Source organism: Falco biarmicus, chromosome 10 (genome assembly GCF_023638135.1).
Source record: "Falco biarmicus isolate bFalBia1 chromosome 10, bFalBia1.pri, whole genome shotgun sequence".
NCBI classification, from domain to species: Eukaryota; Metazoa; Chordata; class Aves; order Falconiformes; family Falconidae; genus Falco; species Falco biarmicus.
This window is the reverse complement of record NC_079297.1, coordinates 32,290,695-32,305,971: the sequence shown is the minus strand read 5'-3', so window position 1 is coordinate 32,305,971 and position 15,277 is coordinate 32,290,695. Positions and strand designations below refer to the sequence as shown.

Sequence of the window (15,277 nt, the reverse complement as noted above, 5' to 3'; positions counted from 1 at the left end):
GTTCGGAGGAAGATGGGGCGATAAGGGGAGGAAATGACGGAGAGTCGCCTCAGAGCCACCCAGCCCCGCTGGCGCGGCCGGAGGGGCCCAGCCGGCCCTTCCCCCGGCGGGTGTCCCCCCGCTGCCGACCGCGCTCCGCAGCGTGCCGCGCCGCGGGGGACGCAGGTGAAGGAGCCGGCCGCCGCCGGGGCAGGGCCGGAGTGGAGCCCCGCCCCCGCCGTCTCCTCGGGGCTTGGCCCCGCCCCCTGCCCCGCGCCAGCGCTGCGGGCCGGGGCCGGAAGTGAGCGCACGGCGGCGGTTAAGCGGCGGGAGGGGGCTGCCTGCCGCGCGCTCCCGGTGGCGGCAGGAGGGCAGAAGGGACATGGCCACTGCGGTGGGGCGGCGGCGCTGCCAGGTAGGCGCGGGGGTCCCGCCGCTGGCTGTCGGGGCTCTGCTCCCTCCCCCGCTCCTGTCCTTCCCTGCCGGTACCCGCTCGCTCGCCTTTCCCACCCCGCTTCGGTCTCTCCCTCAGCCGCGACGCGATCCTCGGCCTCCGGGCGCCGCCGGCCTCGGTGCGGCTGCGGGCCCGGCCGCCGTTCTCCGCGCCGCCCGGGCCGCGGGGCGGGTGGGCTGCGGGGCCGGGGCCAGCGCTGCTCGCACGGCTCGTCCCGGCCCCTCGCGTCCGTGCGGGCTCCTGCGCGGCGGCGGCGGTGCTGCCCGCCCGGGGCGCCTCACCGGCCGGGCGGCGCGGCTCCTGAGGGGGCGGCCGCTCCCGCCCCGCAGTTCGCGGGCGGCGGGCCCTGCGCGGCAGGTCCTGTCACCGGGGGGGATTCGGGAGCCGTGGTGCCAGTCCGGTGCGGGGGGACCTGGGCCGTAGCCGCCGAGACCCGCCTTCCCGTGCTGTTTATCTGTCCCTCCGCTTCTCGGAGCGGGTGGCCGAGCCGGGCTCGGCGCGTTGCCGCGGTTCCCGGGAAGTTGGCTGTTTACAAAGCTGAGCCTGAAACAGCTCTGCCGTTTCCTCCGGGAGCTTTTCAGATACTGGTGGTAATTAATACACGGAAGTGGGGAGCTGGCTTACGGGGCACAACTTGGTTCAGTTTATTTATTCTGCAGCAATGTAATTAAAAAAAAAAAGGTATATCAGCATCTTTGTTAGCGCAAGTAACCTCCCGCTAAGCAGTGCTGTTGCTGGGAAAGGAGATTATGCTAGTCAGATGCACTAAAAAAAAAAAAGCTTAGCTTGGAAGAAAATAAAGGTTCTGATGCTTTTCCTCGTCGTCGCATTACTTGTTACAGATATGGTCTTAGAGCGTAGTGCAGTTCAGCAGGTTTGGGGTAGGGGAGAGATGCAGAGGTTTTAAATGACAACCTTGTGTGTTGAATGCAAATCTCTTTCCAAAGGGAACTGAAAACTCAAGAGAAAATATGTGACGTTTATAAAAGATGTTGTGCAATACCCACTTAAAATATAAACTGTGTTCAAGAGTAGTAGTGGTAGATGATTTATGAAGAAACCAAAGGGGAAGCAGAAATGGGGCAAGGGGAAGGAAAGCTGACAGACAAAATAACGTTGTTGTTTTTCTGAGGTTTGAAGGTAGTTGTATTCATTCCCCCAACACTGAGGCTGGGCCTGGAAAAAGTTTTCTTTATGCATCTGGGGGGAAGAGAAGTTACTTAAATTGCATTTACCACATTTGTGGGAGGGGGAAAAAAGGGACTATAAGGCCCACAAAGTGAACTTTTGTTTTTCTAAACTGAAAGCAGATCGAAGCAAAACTACTAAGAAGAAATAGTCAATGAGTGAAAGTTGCATAAAAGATAAAGGCAGTGGGGGAGAGCACAGGGAGAAGCAACAAATGCTTCAAGTTAAATAGCCTTTTGTTCAGGGGGAGGGAGGGGGAACCTACAAATAAAACTAGTAATAAATTGGAGCCTTGTCTTAAATGTTGTGCAGTATTTGAAAGGTCCTTTTACATAAGGATGCTTGTTTACAAAAAATACATAGGAGGTCCCAAGAATTACTTAATTTTTTTGATTGATTAATAAAAATAGACTTGTCCTACTTAATTACAATGTAACAGTAATCCTAATTTGGATACTTGAAGTACCTCTTTCCTTACAGAATATTTCTGTCATCATTAAGAGCTCAAACGTAAAAGTTCATCAGTGTAGATAATCAGTGTATATACACTGATGATTGACTGATTTTTATCTTTTTTTTAGTTGCTCTCTATGTAGCAACAAAGAAAATTGAATGCCTTAAATGGAATATTAAACATTTCAAAATGTCAAGTAAAAATCTTTTCTGAATTTGTGAGCTTATGTTTCTTATTTCTCAAACTAAGTTGACTTGAAACTCCTGGTGTTTCTTACCCAGTGCTGCTATTGTATCTGCTGTCTAGCTGAAGAAATTAATTAAAACATTGCCTAAAAAAAATGCTGAGATGATGTTTTGGGGTTGGTTTTTTGTTGTGTTAGGCTTTGATATGGGACCAAAACCAAGCCAGTATGGGGCTATCTAGAAAAATGAATGCTAGATTTGAATTTGAGAGCAGGATTGCATGTTGTTTGTCTTTAAATTATGTAACTATCTTAAGGCTATCTTATGGAAGCTTTAAAAATTGCGTGAATTAACATTCATAGGTTGGATGGTATAAGCTTAATGCTGACCAGGGCATGCAATGTAGTGTGTGTTTTAAGGTTAGCCTTCGTGACGTGCAGGTAATGATCTTCCATTTTGATTTTAGGAGTATTGCCTTTTAGTGTCTGTAGTTAGTGCAGAAATTATGGTGGTATTTATTTATTTAGGATACTTCAACAAACTAAAAAATGAGGGAGTAGAGCACAAAAGTAAATTGTTTGCTTTGTGGAAGTGTAACTGTAAACATATGCCTCTATGTTAAGTGGTAGAAGTGGACGTGGAATTACTTACCAGAACCAGAGTTAAGTTCTCATTAGTAGTGGTCAATAACATCAGCGTTTATCCAGCCCCTTTGTACATAAGAAGGTTGCTGTGATGTCAGTTTTTGCAGAAGAGTGCAGAAGTTGTTTCCAGACTGGACAAGTAAGTGAAGGAGGAAAAGTTTCAAGGTGTGCCAGTACTGATAAACTTTAGTTAACCTATAAAAGATCTAGAATAAAATGTCTTCCTCAAAGCTCACATTAAAAGGTTTTGAGAAATATTACTTTGGTCTATACCTTTGTAGGAATGCAGCCTGGAGTTATTTACTTAGAGTAAGTTTAGTTTGCTTCAAGTGGCAGTCACTGCAGAGTGCTTTCACTAAAGAAATTGGAGAGAGAAGGTATGTCTGCATATTTCATGTTACTTGTAATTTTCAGGTGTGTGGTATTAAAGTTGTAAACAAAACATCACTTAAAAAAACTAACCATAACTGGGAACTTGCAGTATGTAGTGTATGAGGACATCATGGTATTTGTGTAAAGAGTATGTCACTAGTTCAGATGACCTAGACAAAGTAATTCGGTTGATAACAAAATATTTGGTTGATACCGGGTTAGTTTATAGCTCATAGATTTCAATATTGTAGTTGATGTTAGTAGTTACAGGACACTTATCTGTTATCAATGACCTGTTCTTGATATGGTCTTCTACTTAGATCATAGTCACAGCAGAAAAGCAGAGGATGGTGACAGTGCTGAGTTACAAGGTCAGTGCTGAAAGCTTACATGATGAGTTCAGCCTGCAACTGGACAAACTACTGGAGGTAAAAAAAAAAAATAATCTGTCAGGGGTCTTAATATTAGAGAAGTTACCTCAGGATTCAGGAAGTACTTGAGTGGCAAATGAGTGGAGACTAGAAGAGTATTTTGAGGAAGTGTCATTACATGCTTGCCTGAATTTCTGAACCTACCCTTAGAGACAAATTAAGGATGATGTGAAACTTTGGTCAGTCTGAGTCCAGCCATTCTGTCTTCTATCAATGTAGTGTTTAAAAAAAAAATCATCATTGAATCAATATATCTAATAAGCATTTAGTATTTTCTAATGTATAAAGCAAAAAGGTACGTGCGAACAGTGCATTTGCTCTATCAAATAATAAACAGTTCTGCTTAATGCTTTTGTAAATAATTAGGTTTGTGACTAAGAAGCATTTGCTGGTTATAACTGAAACTGCAAGTTTCCTGCCTGAGGGGGAGACCCATCTACTGAAGTAAGTGGTAGAAATAATTTGGCTACCACAGCAGAATTACATTTGGTTAGACTGCTAGGTTGATCCTGATACAGTGATAATGGAGTTAAATCTGGGACAGAGCTATGGTGACATGTTTGGTTTTTTTTTTCTCCCTATGCTACTAATTTTTTGGTTATGCTTTGTTGAAGGTGTATACTGTGCACTGCTGCACAGGGAATAGAATAGGATCTTTGTGAGAGAGGGTTGTTTTCATCTGCTTATGTTAATAGCCACTGTACGTTGCATCATTGACTTCCCGCATTTTTGAATGCTTTGTGACATTGGGAGGATATTTGCAGGGCTTACTTCTAGGGATATACCTTAAGAAAATTGGGGTTTTACTATGGTTCTCTATGATGTAGAATGTTATAAAACTATATGGGAAGTGTTTGAGCATCTCTCTTTATGTAATTAAAGCAGACAGCACAAATGTTTCTTCTTTTCTCTGTCCCCCCCTCCCCATGCTCTAGACGCTTTCTGTACTTTTGATTGAACTGGCTATGTAGCTTAAAATGTTGTCTGCCTTCTGCTTAGCATTACTGGTATTGGAATTAGTGGAACTAGTACAGATGGATGCTCTCGGTAATGTCATGCTCTGCTGTGGTCAGGCCTGCACTGTATGAATAACTAAAACTTTGTCTGCAGTGTTGCTGCCTGGATAAAACCCCAAGCACCCTTGTCACCTTCTCATAGCTGACCCTGCTTTGAGCAGGTAAAAGAACTAGAGACCCCCTGAGGCCCCTTCCACTCTTCATTGTTCCACAAAAATGATACTCGAGCGTAAAAATATCTTGCAAGTCATGGATTACTGCACAAATTGTTCAGCTGTGGAATCAAAATATTTGGGGCAGTGGCATTACTTAAAAAATAATAAAACCCCCAAACCCCAAACCAGGAGCAAATGCTGATACTTTGTGGAATATTTTGTACAGCAGGAGTGTTTTCAGGTGCTTTGAAAAGAGGGATTGGTGGAAAACTTCAGAGGTGGCTGAAAAGCAAGAGAATGAGTAAAAAGGTTTTGAAGGCAGGCTTCTGAAACAGGAGGAGTGGATATGAAAGCATTATTCTGTAAGGGGAAACATTGCAACAGATCTAAAATTCTTAGCCTTTGTCAAACAATGCTGGTAATAGGCTTGGCTGTAAGGCATGGAAAAAAAAGCCTTGGCCAAGTGCATCAGAACAGCCTGAGATGCCATCAGTTTCATTATTGCTTTTTCTGGTATCTGCATCCAGAAAGTACTGGGCAGGAGCAGAATTGCAGGTATGCTGTTGGAGAGCTAGGAGCAACATAGGGAGAGATACAGAGATGCACAAGTTGGTGAGTAGTTCTACAGCTGATAGAACTGATGTCAAGTTTCTGGTTGATTTGTGTCTTCAGCTGACTGGCTTTAAGGCTTTCTTGCCATGATTCAAGCATTTATAAAAATTATCCTGGTAGTAAATCTGTGGTGTCCAATAATATGAGCTCATGTTACTGGTTTCTTCTAGCTGTGACACCCGGTGTTCTTGGTGGTGTCAGGTTGCCTGCTTTTGGGAAACTTACATGGAATTTAGTTATCTTTAAGACCCCTGTTTCTTCAACAGAGTTAAATGAAGTGGTGATTGGGGTCAGAATTTCAGGAGAGGAGTATAACAGCACAAATACACTGAAGAAGCTTGCAAGTATACTGTACTAAATCTGTATGTATCCACATCTGCTGGTGGTGTGGCTTGCAGTGGCTAATGGTGCAAACAGCTGGTTCAAGAAGGGGAAGAGCACTTTGTGGCAGTGGAAAATACGTGATCTATAGGTAGCTGTAGCTGCCTACCCTGAGATTTGACTGGAACATCATGACAGGTGCTTTCACCCTTTGTCTCTCTTGGAGCATTGATCAAAAAGTCAAGGTTCTACGGTTAAAGTATGTTGTATCTATCATTGTCTTCTGCACAGTGTCCTGGATGAAAATTAAATGGAAGAGTTCAGAAGTGTTTTTATAAGCACCAAAGCAGTCAAGGCTGGATTTTTCAAGGGATTTGTTGCCAATTTTGAAAGACCTGCAAGCGTTCCTGGATGCTTCCTGTTCTACTGTTGAAAGCATCCTATTCTTACCTAGCTTGTCAAGAACAGAGGTTTTGAGAGGATTTTGAAGTTTCATTTACATCTGAAAAGTAGTTTCACAGGTAAGAGATGCGGTCACTGGTCTCAGTACAGATGTTCAGGTATTTGTGAGCTGAAGGATTTGAGCAAAACATAAATGAGTGCTGGTTCAGAGTTTGTGCTAAATTAAAAATTGTGCATGCATTTAAGCTACTGAAACTGTATTTGAAGATTTTGGAGATGTGACCCAAACCAAAATGCGTTCAATCTTTTCGTTAAACTGTGTTAATCTCCTCTGTAAGGGGGTGCTTTTCTTGCTAAGGAGTTTTCCTGCTGTGGCAAATGTCTTGCTATGAATTCCTTTCCAGATGATTAGTACTTTCCATAGTATATTACTGCTGCCTTTATTTGCGACGTTTTCCCTGGTGTCCCATAAAACTGCTACCATCTCTGGTATGCAGGCAAGATTTGTTAATTCTTAAGTTAGCTATCATTTGATGTTAGGCAAATGCCTCAAATCTGATTTTTTTAGTTAAAGGCAAAGTATTCATGGAGTTATTGTGAAAATTACAGTAGCTAGAGCTTCCTCAAAACAAGTGTATGTCAGGGCATAACTTTATAAGGAATGCAGGAAATGGTCTGACTTGTTATCATTGCTTCTGTATTTAGTACTTGGTCTCTAGGGAATTTATGTGCACTGATTTTACGATAACTATGAAGTATTTCTTAAGAATTAACAAATAATACGTTCTGTGCTTGTTTAGCAGTAGAATTATAAATAGAATGTTAAAAGCCTTGGGTCTTTTCAAGAAGTTGTGCAATTCATTTTAAGTGGAAAAGAATGTCAACATGTATGTGAGCAGATGATGAGATTACCTGTGCTCAAAGTAACAGGATTTATTTCTGATAAAATCATCCCTTGATCATTAAAATAGGAAACTAATTTCAGTTTTAGGAATCTCTGTTCTGGTAGACATGTAATGTCCTATATTGATTCTCCTAATTTTTTTTACCAAAAACCTATGAATTCCTCAGAAGAAAATTTCTTCATGGTTTCAGCTTTATGTATTTGCTAGATTAGTGCACATGCAAGTATCTTTTTTTTTTTTTCGTAAGCCTCTCTAAGTGAAAATCTAGATTGAAATTTCTGTTCCATGTAGAGGCTTTGATCTGAAGGAGATGGTCAGACGTCTTGCTGTGCCTTGCTTCTTGACATTAATGAAGGTTTTTAATTGCATTTTAAACATTTTTTCAAGGAATGTTTTACTCCTTTGAAATAAAGTAACGAGCAGTACTCAAAATTACATAGCAATATACAGGTACTTGACTGAGCAAATCAACTTTGGACGCTAAACACATTTATTCAAAATTGCCACCAAGGAAGTGTTCCATGTAGGGTAACTCTGCTAGACTGGAGCCAGAGAAGGAGATCTGCAGACTTGTGTCTGATGACATCTGGTCAAATACTTAAAGAAAATACTGCTTAAAGTTGACTGAGTCTCACTGCAAGAGGCAGATCAGCTTTTGTAAAGGCTGTGGATAAATCAGGTGGTTGAGGTTTTTAGACATGATTTTAAAAGAACCACACAATATCAGTGAGTTACTGCTAGGGCAGTGTAAATACGGTGACTTTGTCTAAAGTATGAATTTGCCTATTTAATTTCAGATTTAGGTGGGAAGTGGTGTAGGAGATTGTTTTATCACTTGCAACTGAAGGTCTAACAGAAATTTGATTCTAATTTTCCTTAAAAAAAAAAAAAAAAGCAGCATTTGAATGATTCTTTAAGTCTTTGGAAACAGAGTTGTGCTTTTGAAGGTGAACAGAGTGACAGTTGAAAACTAATTATTACTGTTACTTTAAATAGCGGGCAGCAGTTGAGATGAGAACAATCCTGACTCTTCAAGGATTACTTCTAGGTCTTCCGATGACCTCCAGTTGTTGCAAACTTTATGTGAATTCCTACGGTGGGCTCAGTAATGGCTCAGGTGTCTGGTTTTCATGTTTCTGGGATTTGAATCGAGACATACTCTCCCGAGTGTTAAAGAGGCGTTCCCTGCTGATAGATGGTCCAAATGGAATTTGCCCTTTTTTGTAAATGTTGGAGAAGTTTAATTTCGGCTTGCTCTCTGCCTTTGAACTTCGATGCCTAATAAGTCACAAGTTCAAAGTGAAGCTGAACTTATGTGGAAATGTTAACTGTTGTGGTGTAGTTAGCATTTAAAAGTAGGTCTGTCTTTATCTTAATCATGTGTATGCCTACGGAGCTTTTCTTCTGATGTTTTATTGTGTGAATTTACTGCTTAAACTGGCATGCGGGACAAAGTTTTCCTAAAACTATTTCAACTTTTTCAGACTTTTTTCAAACAGTCTGAAGTTAAAACCTGATTTTAAAACTGCAGTCTGCTTACAAAATTTGTCAGAAATGTATACATTGATTTAGTTTTAGAAGTTTCCCAAGGCCAGGGCTTAAATACAGCAATCAAATTAAGTGTATGTATGCTGATGAGACTCTTGCAAAAATAAAATTTGACTTTTATTAGTAGTGGTGGTTATGTGAATATTCCTCTTACTAGAGGTCACTGGATTTGTCAGTGCAAGTGTGCAGTCATACACTGACAAAAATGCAGTACTAACTTGAAATTGTACAATAAACAAGCAGTTATTGAGCGATTGGGATTCTCTAGATGTTATGAATGAATGTGCTGCAGTGGCTGTGAACCATGTCTGAGTGCTGAGGAATGTATGTTTATCTGCAGTCATGACTTTGTGGAACAGTAACCTCTTGTGAGTAGCAGACTGCTTGGCGAGTATGGAGATCAAAGCTGTCGATTGCAGCGGAAAAATAAGGTTTTCTACTTTTTTTTTTTTTTAAGGAGCCAGAGTTGTTGTTATATATAGTTACTTTGAAGACCATGTGATCTTGCTATTTTTTTCCTTAAGAAAATTCACTTACCATTGTAACTATCAAGCAGCACCAGAATGCATTGATAATTTTCTTCAAAGTTGTAGCCCAGTTCTGAATAGTCTCAGAAAGTATGATCTTACTTTAGATTTGTGAATAAAATTTAGGGAGAAAAAACCCTGCTGCTATTTGGAATCCTTAGACAACAGCAAGACTATGAAAACTGCACTTACCTCATGCTGCTGTTTCTTAGAAAAGCCAAGTGGGAATTACTGGGAGGACTTCATAAGTCAGGATGTTCTTGCATTTGAAAATTTGACATGGCAATCTTAACCAGCCGTAAGTTAACAAAGAGATCAAAGCCTGCTTGGATATCTAGGTAGTTGGAGCAGTTGGTGTAAAGCATACTAGACTTCTCGTTAGGGTGTTATCTGTGGCTAGTAGGCTTAGACCAATTGCAAAATACTCAGTACATCTTTAGGAGAGTGTTTAGAATGACTGTCCTGCAAACAGGACAGTGAATAACCTAATGCTGTTGAAGACCACAGCTGTGCTGTAAACGGCACCAGGGATCTGCACTGTCTATAAAGGAACCCAGCAAAAAAAGTTTGGGGTTTGGTTGAGGGTTTTTTAATCAGTTCCCTGATTGGGTTCAACACTCAGCTTTGCAGATAGGCAGTAGGTGGGATAGGGCTTCTTCCTAATGGCAATATTTGCAGTTTTAATGAAAAACTCTGCAGTTTATTATGTTATATGGAAAAGGATCTGTTGTTGGCTTTTTTCCATAGACTTTGTCTTTGTTGAATATAATTATCTCATGAAATGGGTACATTACCAACTTCCAAAGTTCCTCCTTAGGACTTTATTCCCCAGGGCTTTATTTTGTGGCTTTAACGCTTTTATAGCTTTGTTAGTCTTTCACTGTTTTGGTCTTTATGAAGATACCCTCTTTCATTTAAATCTTGTCTTGGTACCTGTAATGTGAGTTCTGGTTTAATCTTGCTTTGTGAAGGGCTTCACCTGAATTTGTTTTCAGTGTCAGCTGAAATGTATAGAACCTCTTTTAAAGATGTCTGCCCTTCACAGTATAGTAAGCCACTAAAATGAGCTAGGTAAGACCAGCCAAGCTTTTGTTCTAAAGAATTTAAAGAATCTGCTGGAAATCTGGTAAGAATCTTGCTGTGAATTCACCACGTAGACAGGAGTACAGTCAGTTTGTTCAAAGCACATCTCTGGTTTGATTCAAGGGGGCGGGGGGGACCAAACCCAAAAAACCAAAACCCTTTTAAAGGGTGTGAATAGCAGGGAACATAAAGACAGAATCTTTTCTCAGCTATTTAAATTATTTGCTGCAGAGGCAACTTTTCTGATTTGTAGATTGTTGCATGACTTAAACCCATGATGGTTTACATCTCAAGGGCTCATCGAAGTTCAGTGAAACTGTGTTTTAATGAAGATTGCTGTTTATGTAAACCTCCTATGATTTTTATCTTGCTAGTTGATATATATACTGACTGTTGCTGGAAGACACCTTATCTCCTGTATTCAACTTTAACCTGGCTGTGTGTAAAAGCTGTAGAATAAAGTAGAAATAATATTGAAAAGTAACATAGTTCTTGTGGTAATCTCTTTAAAGATTATTTTAGTGAAGATGAATAGATATTGTGGTGAATATGGGAATTTGAATAATAGTACTGAGCACGAGATTGACATCTTAGATTTTTCCAATTTCTTGGTGCTGGCCTTTAGGCAAAAGTGACCTTTCACAGTTTCTTCCCTTATTGTGTGGTGAATGAGGCTTCCTTTAAGGGGCTATTAAAGGGATTCCTTAATAAGCAGCTGTACTTAAATCACTTATCTTGCTTGTTCAAAAAACAGCATTTCGTAAGCATTACTTTCTCTTGTTTAGAGGCAATGGTATCTTTCCAATGGAAGGGAGGGCCTTCAGCATCATTATGACCATCACAGTTGTCGAATAGCAGTTTGATAGGCCTGTTGTTTTTGTAATAAATTGAAGTAACACTGGACGTTTTCTTGACAGTGTGCTTTATCAATGCTAGATATTTGTATAGTCTTTAGAATGATTTCTGCTTCTGATATTGAACCTGGCGAGATGGGCAGAATGGTTCAAATCTGTGAACAGTTAGGTATCTGAATGTTGCTTTTCTATGTCTTAGGTTTGGTGGTGCAAAAAGAAACCAGGTAATTATCTCCTGGTAGGTACTAGTAAGAAGAATAAATCGGTCTCGGTTAATTCAAAGGCTGTGAAAGTAATTGTGTTGCTTTTTTTTGTTTGTTTGTTTGTTTGATACCACCCACCCCACCCCTGGCCAAAAAAAGGTCTCTAAAATTTTAAAATGTCCTGGGTTTCTGGAGAACACGTGCAACCTTGTCAGTTGGTGACGTGTGACTGTGTAGTTCTCCCCATATGATCTCTTTTATGTGTTTCTAATGCTTCATTTCCTTTTCAGATCTGCTAAGTCTCTTCCGAAGCCAAGAGTAGACAACCAGTACAAGGGAAGTGTTGCTTCTTTAAGTGGATATCCGCTCTTGCGGTATGGCCCAGATATCCAGTAGCAATGGATTTAAACAGCGCTCATCACCTTCTGTGGCAGCTGCAAGGTCAAAAGATGTGGACAAAGAGGAGGCATTGCAGATGGAAGCTGAGGCATTAGCTAAGATGCAGAAAGAAAGAGGTGTAGCTGGTAATAAACAAACTTTTCATTCTTTAAGTAGCACCAGACAAAAAGCACAGACTCATAGCAAACAGGACCATGATCTCATGGTGTTTCCAGAGTCTGATGCCAAGAGCATGGAAGATAAACTAAGTACTGTTGACATAGAGAAGCTTACGCATGCTGAACTAGAGAAACTGTTGCTGGATGACACTTTTGAATCTAGTAAAGTACCTACATTACCAGTAAGTCCTATTTTGAGCCCATCTGTGTCTTCACAATTTTATCTTGGGCCTACGAGTCAAAGAAGACAGTGGATGCCTGGGACACCAGCACCTGTGACATGCACTTTACCTCCTATTTACCCCTCAGCTTCTTACACAAAACAGACTGGTGTGTTTCAGAATGGATTCCATCCAAGTATGTCCTCCTATCACTCTAGAGAACCTATTTATCTTGGTCTTCCAAGGCAGTTGCAATACATTTCATACCCACCGGCAGCTATTACACCTTTCCATCCACAAGGAAGCCTACCTATATATCCTCCCGTACCAGTACTTACACCAGAAATGGCAAAGGTGTTTGACAAAATTGCAAGCACCTCAGAATTTCTGAAAAATGGGAAGTCAAGCACAGACTTGGAAGTGACTGCTATAAAGTCTGCAGTTTCTAACCTACCACCCTCGGAAAGCTGCAGGGATGTTAGTAAATTTGATTGGTTAGATTTGGATCCTCTAAGTAAACCGAAGGTGGATAGTGTGGAGACTTTAAATGTAGAGAATGATGGAGAGAGGGCTTTGAGTATGACTGCTGAAGATCCATGGGATGCTGTGCTGTTAGAAGAGAAGCTGTTAGTAACTTGTCATCTGGAAAGAAAAGTAAATGGGAAATCATCTGGAGCAACAGTTACGAGGAGCCAGTCCTTAAACATGCGAACAACTCAACTTGCAAAGCTACAGGGCCAAACATCACAGGTATGTAAATAATTATTTGTAAGTTGCAGTATAATAGTAAAGATTAATCACAGTGTTTAGAGACACTGTAAGGTCTGGATTTATTTATATATTTACTTGGCTTGAGCAGTGTCCAAATAGTGTGATGTTAATGGTGTATGTATGTATTAATGATACTCAGAAAATTGAACATTACTACTGAACTAAATCCCAAAATAACTCTAGTCTTGTGTAATCTTTCCACATTTACTGAGGAAGCTGGTGTTTTTCAGCACACCACAAACAAATGGAAATAATCATTAGAACAATTCAGTATTTAAATTATGTTGATAAACATTTAAATTAATGAGCAATTCCCATGATACTGCACCATAAAAAGATACAAAGTAAGACACTTAAAGCTTTATCTTGAGCAGCCTTGATCTCAGATTTTGGCAGGGGGGGAAGAAAGAAATTTTTTTTTGCCTTTTACTAGAATCTGTCAACTTTTTTTTATATATAAAAAAGTTAAAACAGAAAGATAAGTGGCATAGTGAAAACTATTTTCTGTACTCCCAGTATCACTTGCAGTCTTTCATAGGACCACTGCAACTTTTTCGTAGGTAGAAAGCTTTCTACCTGTGCAGGAGTGCTAGAGATCATGCAACTGAACATTTTGGTTATATTATCCTGGAAGGTTGGATGCCTGTCGGGTCAGAAACCCTGCACTTCTGTTCTGGAAGAAGGAAGACCATCTTTGTGTGATGTGATATTTTTATCAGGCAGGGCAAAAGGCTGACTTCTGTTCCAGGATCAGGATTACTTTCATAAAACTTTCAAGACAAAAATGTCAACAGAGGCTTTAGTTATGATGCTCATCATTTTTGTACATTGAGCACATGCAGTGTGTGTCAAAACTAAACCGTAAAGCAGATGATCAATACCGTCGCAATCTCATCTGGTTAATGATGCCCCCGTAAGTGCATCCTACCCTTTTCCAAGTCTTGTGAATGACTATGGATTATTTACCTATTCCTATCCTTTAAAATTCTTTCTGTGATAATTTCATCATAAACCAAGATGTTACATTTTTAAGTATTAGTCACGTCACTAGAAAGTGAATGTGAATACTTTTGTATTTTTATTTTTTGATAGGGAGAGTACAGAGACTGAAGAAGTCTTCAGTGGAAAAGTTAAAACCCTGGTAGGGGTGATAATCACAGGAAAAAAAGTATTTGTAGGAACTGGTCAGAAGGTAAAAGATCTGTTCGCCTTGGAGACTTTGGATGGCAGCTGTTTTGACTCTTAGGTGTTGTCTTTCTAGGTGTTTTAATAGGCCAGGGACATGCCATAAAAAACAACTGGTATCGGGCAAGGATGTTTTCCACATTGCTCCCTTAATTCTTCCTCCCCCAAGCTGAGCGAGGTTTTTTTTTTTTCTCAGAAAAAGGAATATTTTACTAGACTTTCGCTTAAAGAGCTGTCTAAATTGTTATTGAAGTGAAATTTTTGGCTCCTCTTCTGAAGGTTTTCCTGGTTTTTTTTCTGGGCTAGCTTTCAGATGCTGGCAAAAGTTTAATAGAAGGCCAGTGGCGAAGGACAAAAAACCCACGTAAACCCAAAAAATCCCTTTACCTTTGTCTTTAAGGGATTGCATTTTTAACATACATGTGTGAAGATCTTTAGTTGAACTTGGATTTTATTTTTTCCACTCACTGCTGAGCTGTGATATGTGAACTTGGTTATTTCCTAGTATTTGGAAAGGTGTGTAAATTTGGGGTCTACAGCAGTTTGCTGCTTCAGTTTGTCATGCTATCTAGTGATGTGTTTGTAAGTTTTCCAGCGGTGTTTGGTTCGTTGTAATGAAACCATTAACTACAATAGCTAGATTATATTGGATCGGTGCTTCTGAGGTGGTGTCTGTAGAAAGTAGTATTTGACTGTTGCTGAATGAAGTATGTTTTTATAGATTCCAGGGTTTTTTTCAAGAATGCAGGATTTAAAAAGGTCTCTTCTGTTCATCAGGCCCAATCCCATGCTATTTGTGGATCACATGTTAACTGATTCATATAATACTTAAGCTCTGCCTTCACGTGGTGTTTTCCTCCTGCTATTTTTGACTGTTCTAGCCCCTCGCAGTCCTCATCAGTCATCTGATTTTCAGCAGAAATGCATTCCTAACTAGCTCTTACCAAATGTCCTTAACAGGATGGAACAGCAGGTATTTCAGATAAAGAACCCTTTTGATGTTCACCTCAACATGTTACAAGAGACACTGACTTTCTGTCAGGTTTCGTTGCAAGCTCTGTGTGATACTCTTTCCTGTCACTTTTTTTTTTGAAGATGACTTAAAAGAATTTTAGCGCTCTGTGTGAGAGCACAGTGTACCACGTGTGTGCCATGTACGGTGGCATAACTACACCCTCGTTACAGGTAGGGGTATTCTGCTTGATACAGTCTTACTGCATTTGCTTTATTCATGATGCGTTCACAACAGCACTTACTGATCCCGTAGTCA

General features: G+C 40.6%; 1 protein-coding gene across 4 annotated transcripts in view; it reads left to right on the top strand.

Moving 5' to 3' along the window:
• Positions 1 to 250: 250 nt before the first annotated feature.
• Positions 251 to 15,277, top strand: part of PIK3C2A (phosphatidylinositol-4-phosphate 3-kinase catalytic subunit type 2 alpha) — a 53,961-nt gene continuing 38,934 nt past the window's right edge. For all 4 annotated transcript variants that reach the window (XM_056353320.1, XM_056353321.1, XM_056353318.1 and 1 more), the window contains exons 1-2: positions 251 to 394; positions 11,624 to 12,801. In XM_056353320.1, coding sequence (XP_056209295.1) covers positions 11,710 to 12,801 — 1,092 coding nt within the window. In that variant the 5' untranslated portion in view covers positions 251 to 394; positions 11,624 to 11,709. The remainder of the gene's footprint in view (positions 395 to 11,623; positions 12,802 to 15,277) is intronic.